This window comes from Podarcis melisellensis (assembly GCF_964234715.1).
Source record: "Podarcis melisellensis genome assembly, chromosome: 4".
NCBI lineage: Eukaryota > Metazoa > Chordata > Lepidosauria > Squamata > Lacertidae > Podarcis > Podarcis melisellensis.
This window is the reverse complement of record NC_138531.1, coordinates 72,624,179-72,649,388: the sequence shown is the minus strand read 5'-3', so window position 1 is coordinate 72,649,388 and position 25,210 is coordinate 72,624,179. Positions and strand designations below refer to the sequence as shown.

At 42.7% G+C, this 25,210-nt stretch overlaps 2 protein-coding genes across 6 annotated transcripts in view; one reads left to right on the top strand and one right to left on the bottom strand.

The window, feature by feature from the left end:
- Positions 1-23,346, top strand: part of CFAP44 (cilia and flagella associated protein 44) — a 40,407-nt gene extending 17,061 nt beyond the window's left edge. Inside the window, exons 16-35 of one of the 2 annotated variants that reach the window (XM_081908324.1) lie at positions 96-248; positions 698-925; positions 1,601-1,746; positions 4,491-4,761; positions 5,040-5,095; positions 5,706-5,868; positions 7,387-7,517; positions 9,138-9,340; positions 10,880-11,072; positions 11,809-11,986; positions 13,088-13,606; positions 14,380-14,583; positions 15,064-15,259; positions 15,647-15,757; positions 16,961-17,091; positions 17,370-17,486; positions 18,633-18,834; positions 20,180-20,340; positions 22,016-22,150; positions 22,540-23,346. In XM_081908324.1, the coding sequence (XP_081764450.1) occupies positions 96-248; positions 698-925; positions 1,601-1,746; positions 4,491-4,761; positions 5,040-5,095; positions 5,706-5,868; positions 7,387-7,517; positions 9,138-9,340; positions 10,880-11,072; positions 11,809-11,986; positions 13,088-13,606; positions 14,380-14,583; positions 15,064-15,259; positions 15,647-15,757; positions 16,961-17,091; positions 17,370-17,486; positions 18,633-18,834; positions 20,180-20,340; positions 22,016-22,150; positions 22,540-22,725 (3,684 nt within the window). In that variant the 3' untranslated portion in view covers positions 22,726-23,346. Of the gene's footprint in view, positions 1-95; positions 249-697; positions 926-1,600; positions 1,747-4,490; positions 4,762-5,039; positions 5,096-5,705; positions 5,869-7,386; positions 7,518-9,137; positions 9,341-10,879; positions 11,073-11,808; positions 11,987-13,087; positions 13,607-14,379; positions 14,584-15,063; positions 15,260-15,646; positions 15,758-16,960; positions 17,092-17,369; positions 17,487-18,632; positions 18,835-20,179; positions 20,341-22,015; positions 22,152-22,539 lie in introns of those variants that run through there. The other variant, XM_081908325.1, reaches the window with a different exon arrangement.
- Positions 23,347-23,823: 477 nt separating this feature from the next.
- The window catches only part of BOC (BOC cell adhesion associated, oncogene regulated), a 67,020-nt gene continuing 65,633 nt past the window's right edge, over positions 23,824-25,210 (bottom strand). For all 4 annotated transcript variants that reach the window (XM_081908383.1, XM_081908384.1, XM_081908382.1 and 1 more), the window contains exon 19: positions 23,824-24,488. In XM_081908383.1, coding sequence (XP_081764509.1) covers positions 24,307-24,488 — 182 coding nt within the window. In that variant the 3' untranslated portion in view covers positions 23,824-24,306. The remainder of the gene's footprint in view (positions 24,489-25,210) is intronic.

Below are 25,210 nucleotides of genomic sequence, written 5' to 3'. Positions count from 1 at the left end.
CAAATTACTTGCCTTGCCCCGGGTGCTGACAACCCACGCTATGCCACTGACCATACACATGCCTGACACTTGTGTTTCATGTCCTTCTTCTGTAGCCTGAGAGCACGCTACTTATTTTCTGCAAGAACGGCATTGTTGTCCAGGTTCCTGCTCCAGACCCTGGGAATTACAACGCAGCAACCACCTATAGGATAAAAGACTTGCCTACACAGTATTTCCGTTTCTGCAGCATAAAATCTCGGATTCTGGTAAGGCACCACATGCCAATAAGGAAATCCTAAGGAAATATAGGATACTGAAGTAAGAAATGCTGAGCTCGTTAGTTATTGTGGTCCTGGATGTAAGACTGCAGCTAAGGACTTTGTAGCCCAGCAGAAATTATTTCCTAAAATATTAGGATCTGCACGTGTTGATTATGAATGTGTCTGCCTCCAGGATCAGAGAGGCCTTTCCTCTGAATGCCAACCTCTAAAGAACAATGGCAGGTGTGGGCTGTTGCTCTCAATTCCCAAACAGATAAAACTATGCAACACACACACACACACACACAGAGAGAGAGGGGGTTAGTGAATGAAGTCCTGTCTGTGGGCTTTGCAGACGTTGTCCGTGGGAGAAGGATGCTGGACTAGAAGGGATTTTGGTGTGATCAACACACTTGGTTTTTTAATGCTCTTATTTTACTGGCTCTTTTAAAAAGCTTGAAGAGGAACTTGACCGCAGAGAAAAAGTGAGACTAGAGAAGGAGAAAGCAAAGCAGCAATGGATAAAGCAGCAACTGGATGAGGGGAAAACAATGGAAGAAATTGAATTTCCACAGGAAGAAGCTGTGGAAGAGGAACCACTGCCTGAAATCTACATCCCAGAGACTCCAAGCCCCATCCTGTGTGGGTTTTACTCTCGGCCAGGGAAGTTTTGGTTGTCGTTGGTAAGCCAATCTTTCTTTCTATTTCGCAGATAACAAAATGAGGAGAGTTTTTTCTCCCTTTTATAGTATAATGAGAATACAGCTTAAATGGCCGAAGGAGCTGGCTTTTCACATTGTACGCTTTCACCTTGGTCTCAGTTCTATTTGAAAGCGGTTTGAGTTTTTTTGTTTCACATAGAGGGCTGCATAGCAATCTCTCAGGACTTCAATAGTGGCATCGCTACCATTGTCAATTTTGATTGGCAACCTCAGTTTTGCTGCCAACCTCAGATGCAAAGTGAGATTAAAATCTAAACGGTGAAATGCAAAAGGTAAAAACCGCAAGATGCAAGAATGTCATGCAGAATCTGGATGTGTCTTAAACATGCAAGCATAGTTTTCACTCTTGTTTCTTTTCATTCTAGTGCTGTTCCCCATCTTTTGTTTAATTTTTAAAGCAGAATTGCAGGCTTATTTTTCAAAGGAAGCCCTTTACCTGGAGGTAGAAATGAAGTGTGTTTGCCTATAATATGGCATGAAATACAACTGGTGATGAAACTATTTTTGGGAAAGGGGGAAGTTTTAGTCTGGAATTTTCCAAACTGTAACAGATTAATGGGGGGTGGGGGAGAAGAGGAGAAAGAAGGAATCAAGAAATAAAGTTAACAACTCTTCATAACTCACTGTTACCTTTAGGGAGAGTATGATACTGGATTCCTGTTCCACTGTGCATTTTCTCGTCAGCAAGGCGACAAAGAACCTGAGGCTCGGAAAGATGAACCTTTTGCCTATATTCATTTAGAAGATACAGAAGACACTGCCATTAGACGGATTGTGTTTTGGTAATTCAGCTTTTACAGTATGTTGGTTGGTTTCATGGGTTGACTTGCGTTTTTAAAATAAGTGTGAAACACTTGGTCTTTGTTTGTTTTTCTTTTATAGACTATATGCCTGTGTATATATTTGCAGGCTGGTTAGCACTCCATGTGTGTCACCCCCTGAAAGTAGTATTTTGAGGAAATATTATGGAATATTATTAGACATACTGAATTAGTTTAAGCTGTTAGTTTTGCATCCTGGTCAGGGCATATAGCAGGACAAGAAATAAATTCCCCCTTTTTATACCCTTCTTTATAAAAGCCCAAGCATTTGGATTTTAAAAGATTGAAATGATTTCCATACATCCAGTAGCAAATGTGGCGCCAGACTAGCTCGGCGGGCCCTTCCCACTGACCCAATGGTTCTCTTTTCACCATCATAATGTATATGCTATGCATACATATATTACATGCATGCAGATATAGAGGTGGGTTGCTGCAGCACTGGGTTAGCTGGTCCCCCACTAAATGTGTATCCTCCAGGAGGAGCTGCCTCTTCTCTGCAGAGATCAGGGTAGAGCAGGCCCCAGGTGCAAGATCCAAGATGCAAGGGTGAATGAAGTGATGGTTGGGATGAATTCAGAGAGCCAGTGTGGTGTAGTGGTTCAGAGTGGTGGACTCATAATCTGGGCAACCGGGTTCGCTTCCCTGCTCCTCCACATGCAGCTGCTGGGTGACCTTGGGCTAGTCACACTTCTTTGAAGTCTCTCAGCCCCACTCACCTCACAGAGTGTTTGTTGTGGGGGAGAAAGGGAAAGGAGAATGTTAGCCACTTTGAGACTCCTTAGGGTAGTGATAAAGCGGGATATCAAATCCAAACTCTTCTCTTCTTCTTCTTCCTTTTGTATCTATATGGAAGAGAGAGAAACAAGTGATTGAGAGGAGGGTGGGATGGTATGGCCATTGCGGTGCATTGGCTTTTGTCAGCGGTAGCCGCCCTGTTGGAAATAATGAATCCCTTGTCCGTCTGTGCCAATGCCAGGGGTGGAGAAAGAGGGGTGTGGTAGGGGTGGTCCGCCCCAGGTGTCACCAGTGAGGGGGATGACAAAATGCTGGGTGGCACTCATCGCGGGGCCTGCAGTGTGCCCGAGTCACATGTCTCTCCTGGGAGTGATGTGGTAGCTTGGGTGCCCCAAAGGGTGCGCCCACCACCTCCCCCTCAGCTGTAGGGCGGCTGAGTGGGAGGAGGCAAACAGACTCCTTGGAGGCCCCACGGTGCCTCCGTGGGCAACTGGCCTCGCCCCTGGGCAGAGGGCATGCGTGCCACCCCAGGCGCCTGATCGGCTTGCTCCGCCGCTGGACAACGCTGATGCCAGGAGGAGCCACAAGTCAAAGTGGTGAAGATAGCAGTGAGTTTGTGTGCAAAGAGTTCATAAGCATTAGTTTATGTGTAACTCGAATTGGATTTAAGAGATGTTAAAGGTTCCAGAAACCTCCAACCCACCTGTTCTGCTCAAATACCCTTTTAAGGTAAAATCCTAAAATGTGACACAGGTCACAGTCACACCATGCATTCAAAGCACTTGGTTCCCCCTCTGAGAATCCTGGGAACTGTAATTTATGATGGGTGATTGGAATTGTAGCTCTGTGGTGGGTGATTACAGTTCCTAGGATTATTTGGAGAAAGCCATACGCTTTAAGTTTATAGTGTGGATGCAACCACAAATGGTTAGAATGGTTCCCTTAGAATTGAGGAAACACTGTGATATTTTTTCAATCCATTAGTCAAAAGCTTCAGAAAAGACCTCTGCCAGCATTACCTTTTTCCTACTAGAACTTTGGATGCCTCACATTACCTGGGCCTTCTTAGGATTCACAGAACAATACTAAATATTGGAGGCAAGTGGAACTTACACTGCCTTCACTTGAGCTGTTCCAAACTCTGTTCGAGAGCAGAACTACTGGTGTAAGCATGGCAATGGAAAAACAGACCTTGACATACACTGTCTTCATAACAGCATGAGTCCTGCCAAGCTGGCAGGTTATGTGGCTGAACTGAATAGAAGTTAGGATTCAAGTCCCTCTGCCTGGTCCCATCCTACCACTTCCCCAGAACACCCATTTTTCAGGGCTTAGGTAAAGGTAAAGGTACCCCTGACCATTAGGTCCAGTCGTGACCGACTCTGGGGTTGCGGCGCTCATCTCGCTTTATTGGCCAAGGGAGCTGGCGTACAGCTTCTGGGTCATGTGGCCAGCATGACTAAGCCACTTCTGGGAAACCAGAGCAGCGCACAGAAATGCCATTTACCTTCCCGCTGGAGCGGTACCTATTTATCTACTTGCACTTTGACGTGCTTTCGAACTGCTAGGTTGGCAGGAGCAGGAACCGAGCAACGGGAGCTCACCCCATCGCGGGGATTCGAACGAACGACCTTCTGATCAGCAAGTTCTAGGCTCTGTGGTTTAACCCACAGCACCACCTGCGTCCCAGGGCTTACAGCCATGTAAAATTCGTCCATCTTGGCTCAGCTGACTAAATCCTGGCTGAGCTTGGATGTGGGAGTTATGCTGGCATATCTTTGGTTGAACCAGGATTCAACCTAGCCTGACTGTGCTAGGAATAGGTTGTCTGAGCCTGAATTTCTGGATCCTAACTTGCACATACCAGTAGATCTTGGGTTTGGATTGCTCCCTTAGATATCCATTTCACAGGGCATTGTGAAGAAAGTAATCACCCTCAGCTGTTTACGTTTTGATTACTTCCACAGCTCCACTGGCTTGCTAATGATCTGTGGCATGCAGGATGGAGCAGTACGGATCTACGCTCTCCATGAGAAATGGCTCTCAAAGGACAATATAGCTGGATATTGGTCATACAGCATGCATGATAATAACTATGGGCAAATTCAAGGCATCTGCCCAAGTTTTGATGATCGGTTTCTTGTGACCTGTGGAGCAGATGGCAATATCTTTACTTATAACATCCTTTCAGCTGAGGAGGTTAAGAAAGTGCTAAAGGCTAAGGTGCCCTCTCCAAGGGTAAGTAACAGCCAGGAAGATAGGCCTTACTTCATATTTTAAGTGCACAATTATTGGGAAACTTTCAGCTGTTTCCTTGATGAACATTTTTTTCAGTCCCCTTAGGGTTGGGCAGCGGGGAGGTTGATTGCTAGAAAGACACCATTGTGTCTTTTATGTCCTATATGAATTATAGCACTGTGCTTGTGAGGAGCTGCATGCAATTCCAGCCTAACTTCAGGAACAGCCATGTCAACTGTTGACAGTGCCATCAATTGTTTGATTACATTCTTCCACAGAGAGGCATCGAAAGAGAGAGACCAGCAGAAGATATTGAGGATCCTACCGCCTACAGGTAAAGCTGCCGAAAGATAGACTTTACTTCTGAATCCCTCATGAGGAACGGGTTTCACTAAGAGCCTCTTTGAAATGGCAGTGCACCCTCATCCGGTGTGGCCTATTGACAAGTCATGTTGCTAAAGCTATTCCCTCAAATATCCCTCTCACTTCTGGATTGGTGCCTGGGATGCCAGTATAAATTAAGAGGTCAGATCTAGATGACTTCTAGATAAGCACTCTCTACTCTGTTGAAACAGTTCTTTAATGCATAAAGCTTTCAGACCCACCCAGCCCACCTCAAAAGCCACTGTTGGCTTTGTCAGGATAATTGTGGTGCAGCTTCTGTCAGCTTTTTAATCATTCATTTGGTAGCTCCATCTAATAGTTCAGTTCTATACAAATTTATTTGTTTATACAACACTGTGCCAAAGAGGCTTATTAATCAAATATTGCAAAACTGGATATTTTGTAGATAGAATTGTAGAGTTGCAGGGGACCCCAAGCTGTGTAATTTTTGCTGTAAAAAACCTTCATTACATAATGAAATGTTCTTCTTTTCTGTAGGCCCACTTCCAGAGTTTAGGTTTAAACTGCTCCATCTTCTCTTTATTTTCTCATATTTCTAGTATTGAAAATGCGAAGCAAAAAAAGGAACACGATTATATAATGAGGATAGCAGAACAGAAGAAATCTATTAAGAGGCAAGAACTAAGCACTCTAAGGGAGGAGTTTCAGAATTTGCTCCAAATGAACCGTCAGCTGCCATCTCACATGCAACTTCACAGAGCAGTATGTATGGTTTTCCTTTCTTTAGAGGTACAAATTAATGCCTTAGTGTGGCTTGTATTTTTGTAATGGGTCAATGTTTATTTTGTTTTATTATGGTTTTTATTCTAAGGGCTCAGGTCAGTTTGCAATTTAAATAAAACAACCAACCGAAAGTGAGCCCACTGCTTCCGAGTTCACTCCCAATAGTTGAAACAACAAAGCCTGCTATTTTCTTAAAAAGAAAAATGCCTGTTTTGCTTTTTGCAGTTGTGCTTTTCATGCATTTCTTAGTTTAGCCTTGATAGTTTTCAGATTCATAGTGTGTTTGAATTGCTTTGTCCTATAAAGGTGGTTCCAACCTTTTTTCCATGGTTAAAGTATTTAGCCCAGTACTCCCCAAGGAACAGCTTGTTGGAACACCGAATACCAGTAAATTAGGAGGGTATTCATGTCATTTTACCATGCATGTAAAGTGTAAAGCAGATTAAGAACTACAAGATTTAGCTTTGGTTCCATGTATATGTAGAGATTGACTAATACATTCAGGTGATTGCTTTGAACAGTGAATCTTACAAGTGGACATCATTGGGAACAGTTTGGAAGTAGAGAAATGAATTACCGTATTTTTCGCTCTATAAGACACACTTTTCCCCTCCTAAAAAGTAAGGGGAAATGTGTGTGCGTCTTACGGAGTGAATGCAGGCTGTGCAGCTATTGCTGAAGCCAGAAGAGCAAGAGGGATCAGTGCGCGCCGATCCCTCTTGCTCTTCTGGCTTCCGGGATAGCCAGGCAAAGCCTCTTCCCTCCCTCTTCGCTCCTCCCTCTTGCTTTCTTGTTTTCCTCCTCTAAAAACTAGGTGCGTCTTATGGTCGGGTGCGTCCTATAGAGCGAAAAATACGGTAGCTGTGGTGCAACTATGACTGCTTTAAAATATTGTGAAGGTTGCTGACTGGCTGTTCCTAAATTAGGCAAATTGCTGATGGCAGTTAGGATTTCACCAATATTTTTATTTCTTCATTCATTTTATTTAGAATACGTTTATTGCACTCTATAGCTCCAAAAGGCTCTAAAAACCTGCTTGCAAAAAGATCAAAATAAAATCACAATCTATCTAGCACAGGAGCAGAAATCTTGTACTTGGTAGAACTATTCAGGAGGAGAAGAGGTGCATTCTGGTGATGGCAAAGGGGGTGGGGAGCAACATGGTCATGGATCAGCAGAGTCCTGTTTTGCCTCAGGTGATGAAACGGGATGGGCAACCCCTTGTTTGTAAACAGATGCTGGGGTACCTCTGATTCTGGATGCTTTTGGACTTCAGCTCCCATTATCCCATGCCATTGGCCATTCTCAATGGGGCTGATGAGAATTGGAGTCCAACAACATCTGGAGGGCCACAGTTTTCCCATCTCTGCCTTGGACCATCATGATCCATCACATCCCAGCATCCGGGAGCGCTGCTGAGAAGCAGAATAGACATCCAGCAAATGAACAAACCATCGTAACCACCATTAAGTGAAATGCTACTTTTTCAATACGCAGCAATTTGAGTTGGACCGCAGAATCCGTGCAGAGATGGACAGAAAGACCGCGCATAAGATCCGGCTCGTCCTAAAGGAATTGGCCTGGGAACAGGAGAAACATCGCATTGGGCTGCAGAAAGTAGAGAATCGGCAAGTGCCATTTCCCCTTGTCCTCAAATTTTGGGAGAGATTCTTCATTTGCTAAGATGTTATATTTAAGCAAAGTTTTTGTTTTATTTTTAAAAAGCTGGAAACTTTTCCTTGAAAACTGAAGTCTTTCTGGTATTACTCATTTTGCTTGAGAACATAAGAGAAGAACGGGGTAGGATTAGACCAGATGCCTCTCTTGCCCGGTGTTCTGTTCTCACAGAAGCCAAAGAGATGCCTATGGGAGGCAGAGCAGCAGGACCTGGGGACTCTCCTGCTCCTGTTGCCCAGCAGCTGGTATTCAGAGGTAGACCGTCCTTCATCTTAGAGGCAATATATAGCCATCAAGACAGATAGCCATTGGTAGCTTTATTCTCCATGAATTTGCCTAATCCCCTTTTAAAGTCACCCAGTTTGTGCCTTTGCTACAACTTGTGGTAGCAGATTCCATTGTTCAGCTATGTTCTCTGTGAAGAAGTGCTTCCTTTTGTCTGTCCCGAATCTCCCACCATTCTGCTGGATGACCCTCACTCAGTTTTAGTGTTAGTGAAAAACTTTAGTGAAAAACTTCTGTCAACTTTCTTCACACCAGGCATAATTTTAGGTGCCTCTATCACAGGCTTCCTCAACCTCTGCCCTCCAGATGTTTTTTGGCCTACAACTCCCATGATCCCTAGCCAGCAGGACCAGTGGTCAGGGATGATGGGAATTGTAGTCTCAAAACATCTGGAGGGCTGAGGTTGAAGAAACCTGCTCTGTCATGTCTCCCCTTAGTTTCCTTTTTCCCTAAACTAAAAAGACCTAAGCGTTGTAACCATTTCTCATAGGGTAGGTGCTGCATCCCCTTCATCATTTTGGTTGCCCTTTTTCTGACCCTCTTCCAGCTGTGCAACATCAAGAACTGTACATGGTGTTCCAAGTGCATACACCCATAGATTTGTATGAAGGTAGATAAATAGGTACTGCTCCAACAGGAAGGTAAATGGCGTTTCCATGCACTGCTCTGGTTTCGGTGTTCTGTTGAGCCCGAAGCGGCTTAGTCATGCTGGCCACATGACCCGGAAAAACTGTCTGCAGACAAACATCGGCTCCCTTAGTCTGTAAAGCGAGATGAGCGGCGCAACCCCAGAGTCGCCTTCAACTGGACTTAACTCTCAGGGATCCTTTACCTTTATTAGACAAATATCTTTTTTTTTTATTTTCAGCCCCTTTCCTAAAGTTCCCCAACATAGAACCTGCCCTATTCACAGCTGCTTCACACCAGGTTGATACACTTGTAAGCAAGTGTAAAGTGATGATGCACATTGGGGCAAAGAATCCCTAACTTCGCATATAAACGCTAAAGGGATCTGAGCTGACAGTTACAGACGAGGAAGGGAGTTCTTTGGGAGGCATAGAGAAAGAGATGCTGCAAACTCCATCTAATTTTAGCTCTAGCCCTTCCCAGCAGCTGCCATGTAGTCCTTGACTGATTAACCTGGAGGGAATGCTGCCTTTGACAGAAAAATGGTTTCTAGACCCTGGCATAGAGGCTGTTGCTGCTTGGCTGATCGCTGCCGAGACAACTTTATGGAGCAGAAAATGTGGCATTTAAAAAATTAGATCTTTTCTTTGATTCCTCAGGTTTCGGGCCAGTTTGGAATATGACACCATTGTGGTCTGTGCCATGAGAAGCAACCACCGAATCTCCACGTACAGACTGCTGTCGATCTCAGAAAAATTGTACAATGTCAGTAAACAAAGTCAAGCAGCGAAAAGACGACAGAGCAAGTATGACCATAAAGGAAAAGACACAGACCAAAGGACAGAGACCCAAAAGGATGCCAGTAAGGGTTTGAAAACATTGTGGCAGAACTATCACAACCATAAGATAATATTTTTTCCACAGCCTTCATCTTATATTACTTGTTATGGTTCTATACCAGAGGGTTTGTGAGTTGGTATCCTCGCACTATGTTTCAAAAAGCAGTTCCCTAAGGCTGCTCAAAAACAGAGTTTCCCACATTGCATTGAATGTCAACAGTTTCCTCCACAAGCACCATACTTTCTTTTTCTTCTTGGTGAAATACTGTGATTTATTTTTTTAATATAGTGGAGTAGCAAGTGCCTAAGCAAGTAGGTCACTGGTTCTTCAGAAATATACCAGGTTTGCAGTTTATCAGAGCAGATGGTAGAGCTGCCTTTGACTTGTCAGCTTTTAGCGCTCTGATGTATACAAAAGTGCTGTCCGGTCAAAATTGTACTGTATGTGCTTATTGAGGACAGACTCCATGCCAGCTGTGCGACCGTACCCATACTTTTTATTTAGTTTTTCTATATAGTGCTAACACATGTGGAACACTGTCATGGGATTGTATATCACAGGCTGGTAGATAATTATTATTATTATTAACAGTGCCTAGGAAACCTTGCTTTTATTTTTTAAGGGAAATAGCTTTTAAGTGGTCTGGAGTGGCTAATGGATAGTTCCTCCATGGGAGCTAGGAAATTGTTGGAGTGTTTGAATTCTGTCAGAGTTTAGAAAGTGACACGCACACACCAGCTAGGATGAGGGTGCTAATGTAAAAGCTGTATGTATGTTTGTCTGTGTATAGAAAAAGAAGGGCAGAGAGTAGCACAAAGTTAGCAGAAGGCTAAAAGGATATTCAGATAAAGGTTGCCTCTCTCTGGCGATGTGATGTGGGGTAGCCAATCTGCTACTTGATAAGCCAATGGCTTTGCTTCTTGCCTCCATTTAGGTGCCTTTTGTCTATTTGTTAATAAACCAAATCTATGTGGTGAGCCTCCAGTGCTCTCTCCTTCAAAGGAAGCCAACTTATAAAGTGTTGCCCCTGGAACTCTCACCGGCCAGAAAAGTGGAGAATTTGTTCCTTGGCTTAGTTGAAGGCAACCAGTAACGGTGGTGGTGTTTTTATATAGAAGGATTATTACAATGACTTTTCTTAACATTTAAAGTAATGCTGAAATAATGTTTTAGGCATTATTTATTAGATTTATATATCACTTTTCATCAAAAGATCTCAGAGTGGTTCACAAGATAAAATCTGGGACAAAGTCCCTCCTGCAAACAGAAGCTTAGGTGGGCTTTGCATTTTACAACATTGAGGGGCCATAGTGAGAATTCCTCAGATGCTACCTTTGCAAAGAGCAGGAAATATCAGAAGATGTCATTTAAAACCTACTTTTGCGAGGAAATCCCTTGGGGCCAGCTCCAGTTTGGTATTCAGCAAGCTGAATTTGGAAACTGTTCCCATGAAACAACATTTTTGTGAAAGTGGATGTAAATGCAGCACTCTACTAAGACAACCCTGCGAGGATGATATGGACAGAAGCATGTTACTTTATTTTTCTTCACATTTGTGCAGAGCCAAAATTTCCAACACAGGCTTCTATTAGTGAAGAAGAAGTGGATTCAGAAAAGCTGCCAAAAAAGGCGCACCCACACACAGTGGCAAGCCGCATTGTTGAAAATCGAATGGAGAAACTTCGAAAAATTATTGAAAAAGCAGACAGAGCCAAAGCTAAGATCCAACAAAGAAGGGATGAATGGGATGAACTGTGAGTCAGAGTAAAAAAAGAAAATACTTTGTAAATGCTCATTGTTGATGGATGTTGTTGATAAACAAATAGTAATCATACCTGGCCCATATTACTTCAAAATTTCAAAATGATGTGGTATAACAGTAGGATCATGTGGAGTGGTATATGGCCTCATACCTCCTCAAAGTGGAGACCCAAAGGAGTGACCCCATTGCTAGTGGCAAAGCCTGTCCTTATTATAAGGCAGGCTCTTGACCACACCCACAGCCCAGCTGTATCCACTCAGCCAGCAACCAAACACACACACACCCGGCAATCAGCTAGACAAACTTCTTACTTGCAGGCAGGTAGCAATTACATCAAGAAAGACTTGCTTACTGGGAGAGCAGACCTGGCAGGGGTCAGGCTGGAGCCAACCATCCCCTCTGGGCTTAGTCCTCTTCTAGGTCTGTTCTCCAGTAATGCCTCCATGTGAATTAGTAGGAAGGGGAGTTAGAACATCTTACAGACCAACCAGATGCCTATGGAGAGGCTGGAAGCAGGAGCTCAGTACAACAGCACTCTTCCCTGTTGCCATTTGTATTTCCTCCCTTCAGTATAAAAGGGTTTCAGTCTGTTTCCTGCTGCCTCCACATGAGATGAGAGCTGGGCATTCACAGAGCCGCAGCTTCTTTGATGAATGAAACACTATAAAGTGAGTGAGTTGATGCTGCCTGTTGGACTGATAGCTTTTATCTTCACCGGTGCTTGTCAGATTCAAGAGCAAACCAAGCGATGACTATGAGGATCCCAAAGATGTAGAAAATATCAAAGAGGCCCAACAAAATATGGGGGACTTCAAATTGAAAACGGCTACTAACTACAAAATTCCTGAACACATGAGAATGAATGCTGACAAGAAAACTCATCAGTTGGCATCTTTAGAAGTGGCTGTAAGTATATTCTGCCCCCCCCTAAGCATTTGCACTGGAAGGCAGAGAAACTTTTTTCCTTCATAATTTCATAAAATGTATATACCACTTGATTGTAAGAAAGAACTCAAAAGTAGTTTAAAAAAACAAATAAAACCATAACATAACTAAAAAAAGTTCCCATTCCTGATTTAATTTTCTGAGTGCTGTTGCTTCTGTACTTCAAATCGTATCACCCATGCACAAGACAGAAGTATTAGCAGACTTGGGGGAAGCCTGAGTTCTGTAGAAGTTCAAAAAATATTTAGGGAAAAAGCCCTCCCACTAAATGCTGCCTGATCATGGAGAGCAAGAAAATGGAAAACTGGATGAAGGGAGCCACAACTGGCAGGCCCAAGTCCAGGTGTGAAGTTGAGGCCTGGGTTGGTATGTAGTAGTTATTTTTATTAATACTTCTAGGACTGAGCTAAAGGAGGCAGGTGAGTGAGATAACAGGGCGCCTATATGAATGAATACAGGATTCCCCCCAATCCCCCCCATATAATCCTGCCTCTGTACTATAAATAGTCATCTTTAATGCAATATCTGGAGTGGTAGCTGTATTAGTTTGCTACAGCAAAAAACCCAATAGTCTTCCAGCACCTTATAGACTTAACAAATTTAATTATGGGATAAGCTTACATGGACTAGAGTCCACTTACTTATTCAGATCCTCTTTTGTGGCAATATATATACACATGGGAAAATGGGGAGGGGGTTGTAAGCGGTGAGATCAGATAGAAATGGAATGCAAAATGTACAGATAGTGACAATTCAATTTGAGTTAGAATGTATACAAATAAATATGGAGACATTATACAACAGCAGTTATAGATGATAAAATAATCACTCTGGCATACTGAGCAAATGAACATCTGTAGTTGGAAAGCAAACCTTTGTCTCTATTCAGACCCAAATGGCTTGAGTTGAGTGTTTTAATGAATTGCAATTCAGCAGTTTCACACTGGAGTCTCCTTCTGAAATTATTTTGCTTAGGTAGTGCTAAGAGCGGAAGCAGAGTCTTGGTGGATGGGTTCATGAATATTGACGTAATGCGAGTTCCTTAATGCACCCTCCTTTCAGATACACGATAAGAAACTGGAAATGAACAAATGGATCGTGTCCCTCCGAGACCTCAAGGTGGCTATTATTGAAGAGATCCAGTGTGTGGTGCAAGAACTGAAAAAAATTCAATCATCTCTCCACCCATCCAAACATGTCCCTGTTCCTCCAATTCCCCAACTCCTTCCTGAAGAGACTCCAGAGAAACAGTTCCAGTATGACACTGAAATGCTCATGAAGTTCAAACATGACCTGGAAGAGCGGGCCAAGCTCAAGGACATGGTGCCAGTAGTTCCTTCAGGAGAGGGCGGAGGTCTAGGGGGTTTCGGAGGAGGCTTTTATCGCGCCCCTTCAGTAAAGGACTTAGAAGCTGCCATGCGGTCAACAAGTTTGAAATCGATGAAAATAGCATCTGGAACTGCTGCGCAGACAGTCAAATCTTTTGAGTTTGAGGCAGTGGAGCCTACAGACTTGGAACTGGAAATCGAAAAGAGGGCGGAGATTCGGAACATTTATATGCAAGAGGTTTTGGTCAAGAGGGTAAGAGAAAATATTTCAAAGCCGACTGGGTGTACTCTGCTCCCAAGTGAAGTCTCTTAAATTTGTTCCTTCGTGGATCCCGCTTCCTATCGGTCTCAAGTTAATTTGCACAAACCAACTAAAAATAGCTTTAAAAACGGTACCAAAACTACATGCAATTAAATGTAGGTTTAAAAACACTACAGAATCAATGCCTTTTCACCCAGCTGGAAAAGCTTCTCAAAATAAAAATGTCTTTAATTTTCCAAATTTTTGCACACTTTGATACGTCAGACAACTGGTCCACTTCTGCTAATGATAATATGAAAGCAAGGAGAATTTTGTATTTAGCCTTTATTTAGCGTATCATGATTGTAACGTTCCTATCCAGTTTCTAAAGTAAAGTTGAACTATGTCAGCAGTTGTGTAAAATTCTGTGGATTTTCATGTTCAAATCTCTGATTAATCCCACATCAGTGAACTGCGTGAACTTCGGAGAATTTATACTATTGACCCAGCCACCAGTCAGAATGCATGCTTTAGAAGTAGACGAAAAACTGTATCCCTAGGCTGATACTTGCCTTTTTTTGGACAAATGTCAATTTGGAAGGAAATGGCTTCGGACTGTTCTTTAGCCTCACTAATTACTATTTTAGAATGACAACAATATTGCAGGAAACTGTTAATTTAGTATTGAGGCACAGTTAAAACTTTTTATTTAATATAGTAGCATTGTTGACATTATTCTTCTACTCCTTTGTTGAGTGCTACTTCTGACTTAACACTCTCTCCAGGTTCATGAGCTCATGATTACCTTTGATGCTGAGCTTCGCCTTCTTCGTCACCAAAAACTGAAACTGGACATAATGATGAAAACTGCTGACCTACGCCACATCACTTGGTTTCAAGAGCTGCTTCTCCTGAAGAACTTTGAGAAACATGAGAACATTCTCCAGGAGCGTGTCAACAGCCTTTCCAGTGAGGAGGAGGAAATGCAAGTATGCATGGCGTATAAAAGACTTTGGGTTTTGAAGTTCCTGATAAGAGACCTTCCTCTTCTGGTTTTAGAGGGCCATTCTAAATGTGATAGGGACAGCCCTCATCAGTGGAGACGTCTGCTCCCCAAAAAGTGCACAGGTGGAAGGAGTTGTAGGCAGGATAGCTTAGTTGGTAGAGCATAAGACTCTTCATCTCAGGATCATGGGTCCAAGCCTCACATTGGGTGAAAGATTCCTGCACTGCAGGGGGTTTAGACTAGATGACCTCTGTGGTTCCTTCCAACTCTACAATTCTAGGATTTTCCCCGATGGCTGCCCTATAGGTAGCTGGCCGAGGAGCCTCTTCAGACAGGGGAGAAAAGTGCTTCTGTCCTCTCTTACAGATAAGTCCTCCTTGCATCCCAGTAGCTAAGCAAACTGTAATAGTTGTGTCCATTGCTGCTCACGTGGAGTTTAAGTGCTATTTTTCTTTCTTTGAAGCACAAATTAAATAGCTATCTTGCACAAATTGAGGAAAAGAAAGCAGAGATTGCAAAGCTCCAGGAACGAGAGAAGATCCTTTATGCCACTTTCCAAGCGTCTTTGGGGGAAAACAACAAATTTGCTAATTTCCTCACTAAAGTCCTAAAGAAGAGGATCAAGCGTGTTAAGAAGAAAGAAGTGGAAGGCGAAGGAGGTAGGAAAGACTGTTTCATGTCGATGTTGCCCCGTATACCTTTTGACCAAATTCTACATTGCTGTGGAGGCAGAACTAAACTATGCGTGTCCCACCTTGTGACCTCTGCTCAGTGTATTCGCCCCGTAATCTCAGCCTTAGTCTCAATCTTGTCCTCTCTAACAGAAGCCTATGAGTTGGCTTGGCTTTGTCGGTTCTGCAAATTGCTTTGTGCTGCCTGATCAGTGATTAGCAGCGGGTATTGGACACTTCCTTCTGCCATTTTAATGGCTGCATTGTGTTCTCTGAATATTACCTTGATGACCCCTGTGATGAAGGAGCTTGCTCTCTGGGCTGTGTTACTTCAACAGGAGTTGCCTGTGTGACAATGGCGCTTTCTTATTCCAGATGAAGATGAAGATAGTGAGGAAGAGAGCGATGAAGAGTCTAGTTTGGAGAGTGATGAGGAAGAGTCGGGATCTGAGGATGAAGTCTTTGATGACTCTGTTTGTCCAAAAAGTAAGTCATGTTCACCTCCTCCTGCTAATACCAAGTTTCGTTTAATCTTTGGAGATGGCTGTGTATTAGCCTTTGAAAAGAGATTATTCGCTTGAGATTTAAGGAGATGCTGCCACTGTCTGAGCCATCTCCTTCTATCTGCTTTGATTATATGTAAACTTTAGAATATCAAGAACAGGCGACATTCCAGAAGCTCAGCCTCCTTCATATTTATGATATATATAGTAGCTCTGGATTTTTAGGGTGGCTTTGCTAATATAGTAGCTGGTATGTTAGCAATATGAAGGAGTTAACACTAGACAAATACCAATTTATGTATGATATGAAGCCTTGATGTCTTTTCCCGAGAGGACAGGGAAGCCCCAGGGAAGAATTTCACACTCTTACTGAATTTTAATTTTCTAAGTGTTACTTATCTGTATAGGAATCCCTAGTGGCTCAAACTTTGGTCTAAGCCCTTTGCTGCCATCTAATGGTGTGAAGCAATAATGTCCCGTTACCAGACTTTGATTTCTCAAAAATAGGTTTGTAAATCTTCACAAAAACTGCAAGTGACCTATTTTTGTTTATGCAGATTTAGGTAATTCATTATCACAAGTCCCCGATAAACAGGCCTGTTACACTGGGGCTGATGCATTCCTATTTGTCAAGAGTTGTGTTTTGTAAATCAGTTTCTGAATCAACATATTTACACATAGATATTGCTGAGCAACCTGTCTCCATGAACCTTGGAGGAGAACTTGCAATCTCAGAAATCCCACCTTCTGACATTACACTGCTAATCAAATCAGTTGTTGTCAGGGAGAATAACCTTGCTCTGGTGAACTGGCACAACTGCTGATGTGTGCATCTCTCTCTGTGTGCTCTGCTTCCATTCCTGGAAAATACAGGTGGAACTGGGAATTTCCCAAGTCTATAACCCTGGAGAGCTTTTGCCAGTCAGAGTTGGTCATACTGAGCTAGGTGAACCAATGCTCTGACTTTGTATAAGGCAGATTCTTATGTTTCCTGGGTTGGTGGTTGTCAGTGCTGTACATGGGGTGTGCGTAGAATCACAGAATTGTAGAGTTGGAGGGGAGCATGAGGTCATCCAGTCCAACCCCTTGGAATGCAGGAATCGTTTGCCCAACATGGAGCTCGAACCCGAAGCGTACAAAAAAAAATCAAAGCAGTTTGCTTAATCCGGACTCCTCCTCTTCTCAGATTGTGATGAGGCACTCTTTGAAAACACACTCCAGCTCCGAGAGAAGCGGCTGGACATTGAGGAGGCCTTGGTGGAGGAAAAGAAAACTGTTGAAAATGTCAGAAAAGAATATGATTTCTTGGCCAAGAAGGTACAGTGACTTCTTTCCAGTTCAACCCAACAGGAATCCTGCCATTTCTTGGTGCCTGGTTTTGCTGGCCATGAGTCCTTTGCCAAGGGCAGAACTGCAACACTTTATTTGATTCAGCCCATGGTTCTCTATCCCAAAAGGATCATGTGAAGCAACTCTTCATGAAACCATGGACGGATTGGACCCTGCAGCTCATATTCATCACACTTTCATGCTGATTTAGGACTTCATGGCAAGGTCTCGCTGCTTGAATTTGGATTTTTTTTTATTTTTTTAAGGTGAAAGTAGTAGCAGCCAGCCTAGATGCAGCAGATTGGGAACTGGAGGCCTATCAGCGGGAGAAGCAGCAGAGACTGAATGAGCTCTATGTAGTTGTGCCTCTAAAACTTCACCAGGTAACAAATCAATCGGGGCTCCTGTTTCCGACTTTGACTTCTTGATAACCAAAATATTCTGCAATGAGTTGCAGTAGGCATTGAATTGTTTTCTGTGGTCGGCAGGAAAGACCAGCAGGAAAGACTAAAAAGCAAGTCTAGTTCAGGGACAGCCAACATGGTCACCTCCAGATGCTGGACTACAACTCCCATCAGCCTCAACCAGTATAAGCCAAGGGTCTTCAGGGAACTATAATCCAACAGCATCTGGAAGGCACCACATTGGCTACTCCTGGTCTATATAAAGCATGTCTCAGTCTAGTCTTCTCTTTGTCTCATTGACTAGGCTCTCTCCTCAGTGTCCATCATTGCTATGGCTTCATTCATTGGATAAAACACTGAAAGATGGAAGCTGGTTTGTTGTTTTGTTGTTTAGTTGTTTAGTCGTGTCCGACTCTTCATGACCCAATGGACCAGAGCACGCCAGGCACTCCTGTCTTCTACTGCCTCCCGCAGTTTGGTCAAACTCATGCTGGTAGCTTCGAGAACACTGTCCAACCATCTTGTCCTCTGTCGTCCCCTTCTCCTTATGCCCTCCATCTTTCCCAACATCAAGGTCTTTTCCAGGGAGTCTTCTCTTCTTATGAGGCGGCCAAAGTATTGGAGCCTCAGCCTCATCAGTCCTTCCAGTGAGCACTCAGGGCTGATTTCCTTCAGAATGGATAGGTTTAATCTTCTTGCAGTCCATGGGACTCTCAAGAGTCTCCTCCAGACCATAATTCAAAAGCATCAATTCTTTGGCGATCAGCCTTCTTTATGGTCCAGCTCTCACTTCCGTACATCACTACTGGTTAGTTTATCACAAAACAATTAGAATGGTGCCTGTGCATCTTGTCTTGTGTGTCAGGCTCCGCAAATGCCAGAAACTTGCCCTTTCTTTTAAAAGGAAACCTGGGACTCTGGGGATTACGTTTTATCCAAGGAGGAGTTGCTGTCTGATTATTGCTCCCCCTGCCACCATGGACCCCTATTGCTCATAAGTAGCCTTGGAGGGTTACAGCTCATGGGCAAAGAGTGCCATGTGTACTTCGGAGGAATTTCATAGATGCAACAATGCCACACACTCTGCTCCAGAGAAGTTTATAAGTCTGTGGTTATTTCTGGCAGGTGGAATATATCTCGAATGGAGAAATCCCTCCTGACCTCTCACAGTCGTTGGTGTTTACCAACCAGTCTTTGGTGAACTTGCAGCAGAGGATCATGGTCCTGCAGGAGGAGAAACTAGAGCAGAGAGAACTCTATAAGAAGGCCCGGCAGCAGCACAAACAGCTCATTCGAGACAGGAGGGACATGATGCTTAAGATTGACCGTGAGTGTATGCTAGGTTTCCAGATTCTTTTTATATGGTGTGTGAAGGCTTTTCCTCTCTGCATATCACACATGACTGACAATTATTGCTTGGGAGGTATTCTCTTAGTGCCTTAGCTTCCTTCTACAAATGAAAGGACTGACACAAAGCCTCAGTTTCAGAAGAAATGTGTATCTATTCCTACTTCTGAAAATGAGAGCTGAATGTTGCACAGAGACATTTGATGTGTTTCCAAATTGTACATGGTGAAAAAGTAGCATTCTAATGTAAAACACATGTGCAATATGAATGCATGCTACTGAGAACTCCCAGTTGACCATGCCTCCCCGTGGTGTGTGCCCATGTGAGAAAACATTTATTTTCCCCAACTCAATGTGTGAAGCAACCTAAAGGATTGCTGTGAACCTGAAATGAATCTAGGGAAGTAAAACACTTGAGAACGTTGCAGACCTCACCCTGTGCACTGCTCAACTTGCTTTGTTTCTTCCTTTATTTAAAACATTTCTATCCTACCTTTCATTTTTTTTTAAAGGCCTTCCAAGGCATCTTACAAATTAAGGTGGGTTGTTTTTTCCCCCAAAATAAAAAAAATAGTACAGCAGGTAGGATGAGCAGCTTAAAACAGAAAAATGACAGTATCGTCATTTAAAATGGCCTGAGCTGATAAAAAGTCTTTGCCCAGAGCCTTAAAGTCACAAAGTTTTGTGCCAGGTGATTTTCCCTGCAGAGAGCATTCCATAAGCTGGGCACACACTTAATTTCTGATGGTGTATAGATACCTAAAGAAGGGCATCAGTCATATGCAAGAGAAAATGATCCTTCCAAACAGTGCTTAGCTTGCTTGGCAGTGCATAGGAATAGACCCTTTCCCCAGTGCGATTGTATATTATGCTGTGCCAACTTTGGGACATGTCAGGGCCACTTCAGAGGTTATTGTCACTGCTGCTGTGCCAGTGATGGCTTATTGCTGCACAGGGTTGGGTATAAAGACTTCTTGAGAGTGCAGCAGACGACCTGTGGATGGCTATTGCGGCAAAGATCGCAACAGCTAACATTCTGGTAGGATTGAAGTATCTCATAAATCTGGTACAAAAAAGAATAACCACACCCACCTTTTCTGGTGGTATTCTGGAGATGGAAAAAACTTCTCCGAAGCCACCTCATCCATCATTTTGTTGCAATGCAAATTAATCTACCTGCACACTCCCACAGATTGTGCTACCGCGAGCTGCACTGTTTAGAATTGGATTTTTGAATATGCACAGTAGTATTCTGTGTGTGTACGTATACATATCTTAAAAAAGGAAGATAGGGAGAATACAAAGGCCTTAAACTCATCTTGCAGGATTGGAAGAGAAATGCAATGAGCTGATGATGCTGAAATTTGGCCGATTAGTGAACTTGGAAGCCCTGCAGACTCTTTCTGTTAACACAAATCTGGAAGAACTCAAAATGAAGATGATGGAAAAAGAGCAAACTCATGCTGCAGAATTAAGAAAATGGGAGGTAAGACTTGTTCTGAATCACATTGTGATGCAGCCAGGTGGCCTGCAAGTGTGACCAGGGGGTAGGGCTGGACAATAGGCATATAACATGAGGATTTCCTGTAGGAAAATTGCCTTTTAGTCAGGAAAGAGTTCAAACCCTGGTTAGGAGGCAGAAGGCAATGTGGTAATTGCATCATCATTATTTAGAAGATACACTTGTCAAGCAAGGAGTGAGATATCCTGGACAAGTATCACACAAAGGAAGGGTATATTAGTTATCCAAATGCTCAGTCTGGAAAATCATGTATGCAGTGCTATGAAAATGTTTCCTGGCATGTCAGAACCATATAACTGCTATAATCGAATAAATCCATTATATATATATGCAAGGTATTACATCTCATACCCCCTTTTTTTACTATGTATTCTACCCATCCTAGAATTTAGGAGAACAAGAATGTGCAGTGAATTATTCTTGCTTGCTGTCCCAAAACTGTAGAACACCCTTACCCTGATGTCTTATCAGATCATCCGTCAGAAGCTCAATTCAGGATACTCTTTCAAAAAATGGGATAGCTTTAAAGGGAGGGATCGTTTATCTTATATTTTGGTACTGTGCCCTTTCTGTTAGGAAGCCTGTAGAATTTACTTCGGTACGTCTGTGCAAAGACTGAGACAAAACTACCCTCTCCACACCAAACCACTTGCAATATATAATTTAGCCCACAATCTTTGGCCCCTGATAGGGGATCACAAGGGCCTTAGGAAGCACTGGATCTCCTGCCCTGAAGGGGTGGATTGGCAGCATGCCCTGAAAAGAAATGGCGAAGGCTATGATGTGAAGTCCCCCCAAGATACCCTCAAACAGGATATTGAACTAAGCCAGCTCAAGTAGCTCAGTCCCAATTATTTCACTCCCCTTGTTTCTGGTGTGTGGGGAAGACCCAGAAAAATGAAGGACCTTTACTTCCAACCTGCTGGCAAGAGCCCAGCACAATATTTTATGATGTATAAAAAGGTTTTGGCCCTGCCTTTTACTGCCTGTGCAACACTCAGGAGGGTAGCTGACAACAGTTTAAAATTGCAAATTCTGCAACATGCTTCATGGTGTTTGCAGAAACACATTTCCTTCTCTTTATCAGATGCCAACAGGTTTTTTGTGGCATTGAATGAGGTTTGTTGGAACTAGTCAGAAACATGGTGAGTTGCTAACCCAGGAACTCCTCTACTGCAGAGATTAAGAGAGACAGAGTTTATATGCAAAGCTCCAGGCCCTCAAATCTAGGATTATGTAATTTGAGTGTAATCTCAAGCACTTGCAAGGTTGCTTACTTATTGCTGTTATTTTCTATGCACGAGTGTGGTAGCCCAACTAACGTCTGGAGCGCTAATAATTTACCCAGGGCAGTGAGATCCAGAGGACAGTAGGAGCCAGTGTTGCTAAGGCAATGCTTCTGCTAACTCAAAACTGCTAATGGGGATGAATTTTGTTTTCGGCTAGTATGCAAAAAACTGATGACAGCCAAGGTTAAACAGCTCTTCAAGCCATGTGTCCCTCTTCTCCCCATCCTCCCCCCGTTGTTCTTTGACCTGTTGGCTGCTACTACTCTGGCTCTGTAGCTCCCAGACCATGGCATTCTCATCGTTCTGCTTTCATATTTTTATCACTCCAGCAAATCTTTGCTCTGTTGCAGGATAAAATTGTTGACCTGCGTCAAGAGTTGATGTTGGTGACACAAGAAAATACTGACAAACTGAAGCAAATGAACACATTTTGTATGGAGAAGATGACACTTGAAACTAAGTTGGACGCACTACAGAATAACCTGGTATGTGCTGCTTTGATCACTTGTTCCTGACTAGCAAGCCAAATAAACTTTTCTCCTCGGGCTACTTTAGAGGTTATAACTGTAAACTGACCCTACTAGCTGCTGTCCTACCTAGGGAGGGTGTTATTCATGTTCCTCAATAACCTGATCCACATTTTCTCTCTGGTTTATTCCTCGTATTGAATATGTGGCTGCATTTAAATCACATTGTGTGAGAGGAATGACACAAGCCAGTCATCAGAGAAAGTAATTTGCCCAGCATCCAGAAGGGAGTAAGCTCCTTGGTAGTATTATGGTCAAAAGTTGTAAGTGTTCTGTACCTGGAATCTATAAGTACTGTCATTGTTTTGTCTGTGATTGAGGGCAGTTTTTGGCTTTTGTTTCTTCAGGGAGCAGAATTCCAAGGGCCTCGCAAATCAGATATTGAGGAGAAGGAGAAGCTGATTGCATTGGTCCAGTTACAAGCCCAAGAAGCTGAAGTCCTGAAAGAAGAAATCACTCTCCTAAGCAGGAAGGATGGCCGCATCTTTCCACCATCTCAGCCTGGATATCCTCAAGGTGGGATGCTGGATTAAATCCTTTTCATGTCATTCCCTTGTTCTCATTTTTTATGCATATCAATCCTACTGCATGAGAATAATTAGCAAGCTAGCGCTTGAGATTTAAGTTTCATATGATGTGTCCTGGTCTTAAAGCTCTTCCCCTTTTGGCGGAAATTCTGGACCTTTTAATAGCATGGGCCAGGCAGAATGTTAAAACTTTTCCTTGCCTTTGATACATTGATGGGAGAAAGTTGCAGCTCTTGAATTCGTCTTTCATATGGCTGTTAAAGGCACAGAGGCACTATTAAGAAAACAGTAGCAACGCCATCTATCTCTTTTACTTAGTGTACCCCGTTGGCTTTGGGGACATGGTGTTGGTCAACCCAGGCAGCCTGGCCAAATGGTCATGGTTGATGAAGGCCGACATCTGGAGAGCACAATTAACTATGCTGTCTTAAAGTCTTCAAATAGATGTTTTACTTCCTGATCCAAATATATGCAAGATCAGGCACAATGGATAGATATACAGCCTTGTCCTCCCAATTGGGCAATTAGTATCTTGATGCAGATGTGTCTCCATATCTGTACTTTCAACCTGGAACTGTGTTGTTGATAAATACTTATGAGATTGACAATAAAATCTGAGTCAATATAGCAATTGTTCTGATGTCCTCATTCAGCCCTGGAGCTGTTCACCTTATACTTTGTACTGAACTCAGCATTGCTTCAAATGATGTGCTTGCTTTCTGGAGAATTTTCAGCTTTTTATATATACTAGTATATATATATATAAAAACTAGCATTGATTTATTTACTTTTAAAAACATTTCTGTGCCCGACTCTGGCTGCTCCAGTAGATATTCATGATGCTTAATGAAATGGTTATAGGTAAAAACCATGTCCTAGATGACTCAACTTCCTATAGACTAGAAGCTGATCACATTTAATACCCCAAAATCCGCACTGAAACCAGAAGCTTAAAATGTTTCATTTTGAGTGCTAAACTTTCTTCCTTAGTGTTGTCCATTATCTTAATGAGGTGTGTGTTTGGTGAAAAATGAATGCTAAGGGGACTTTAACATGAGGAAAGGAGGCTTTACCTAAGTATAAGGAACCTAAATAAAAGTTCAGTCAAAGGGAAGAAACAGTCTTTATTTACTTGATGAAGCATGGCATTGGTTTCATTATATAGGCACACTATCACAGAATCGGTGCTTGCATATATTGCTTGTTAATGCAGATAAATATGGTACCTACTTTATATCTGTTTTCCTTTGGCATTCTGCAATGAGATTCCTCCTGCTGGGAGGCAAGTAAAGACCCTTTCCCATAATCTCACCATTTAGAGACACCTTCTTGCAGCTGGAGAATGCAGCTCTTGCCCTTGTGCTTATTCTGTTGCTGAGAGTAGGAAGCTGCCTTTTCCAAGTCATGATCTGATGGAAGTACATGCTGTTGCCTCACCTATTGCGCATGATGCCATTTCTTTCAGCGTAATTATAGAAGGCAGATACACATCTATTTACAAGTGCATAAATATATAAATAGAGATGTAATACAAAAATAAATAACCCTTTTTCTGTTTAGAATAGTCTTTGTAAGGCAATTAGTTCCCTAACTGGTGCCAGGAAGTGTCTCTAAGGGAACATGCAGCGGCAGGCTGTTCAGATGCTTCTCTGTGCTTCCGGCCAAGCAAGTGTCCACTGTGTTTGGGGGCCACACTTGTCGTTCATCTTGGCAGAAATCTGTCCTCTCTACGTCTTCAACTGGTACTAGACCAAGGCAGCAGGCAGAATCTGGGAAGACAAGGAAGGACAATGAAAGTGTGTCCTTGGTCAGATACCACTATTCTTCAAAACACTTTGAAAGAAATTCACTATGAAAATCCAAAAGAGCTTAAATCCCTGTTCTGGAGATCTTCCAGAAGGGTTACTACAATTTGTCAGATAGCAAGCTATAAAAAAATGAAGTGACATATACTGAAATGCTAAGAGTTTCTAGTAAAAGTGATGCCAGTGGAAAATGTCTGCAAATTCTGCCAGTTACTGATAAATTCTCAAAAATCACCAATTAATGACAAGTTTCTACTCTGATTAATTCCATTTGCCAGCAAAAGGCATATTAGTAAATGCCAAGTAAGCCTTTGGTAATGGCTTTTGACATTTCAGACCTGAGCTACACTATTATTTCATGCAGTCATTTCTGTTACACTAACACAAAAATGATTGTGTGAAAGAAGCCTGCATTAGTATAAAATACTTGACATTTTCCAAATCAAAATTCACTCTCTGACATTTACTGAAATTGATATAGATGCTTGCAGTTTTGGGTTGGAAGCACAGCAATGTCATTGGAAAGTTGAATATGCTCCAGTTGGATCTATTGGATCTATCTTTCTAGGCCGTATATTTCAAATGCTTGAACATTAATTTCTGTATATGCCACCATATATAACTTGCAAATAATGCAGAACTTTAACTGAATAGAAAGTCCATGACTACCATTCTCTCTGCTTTTC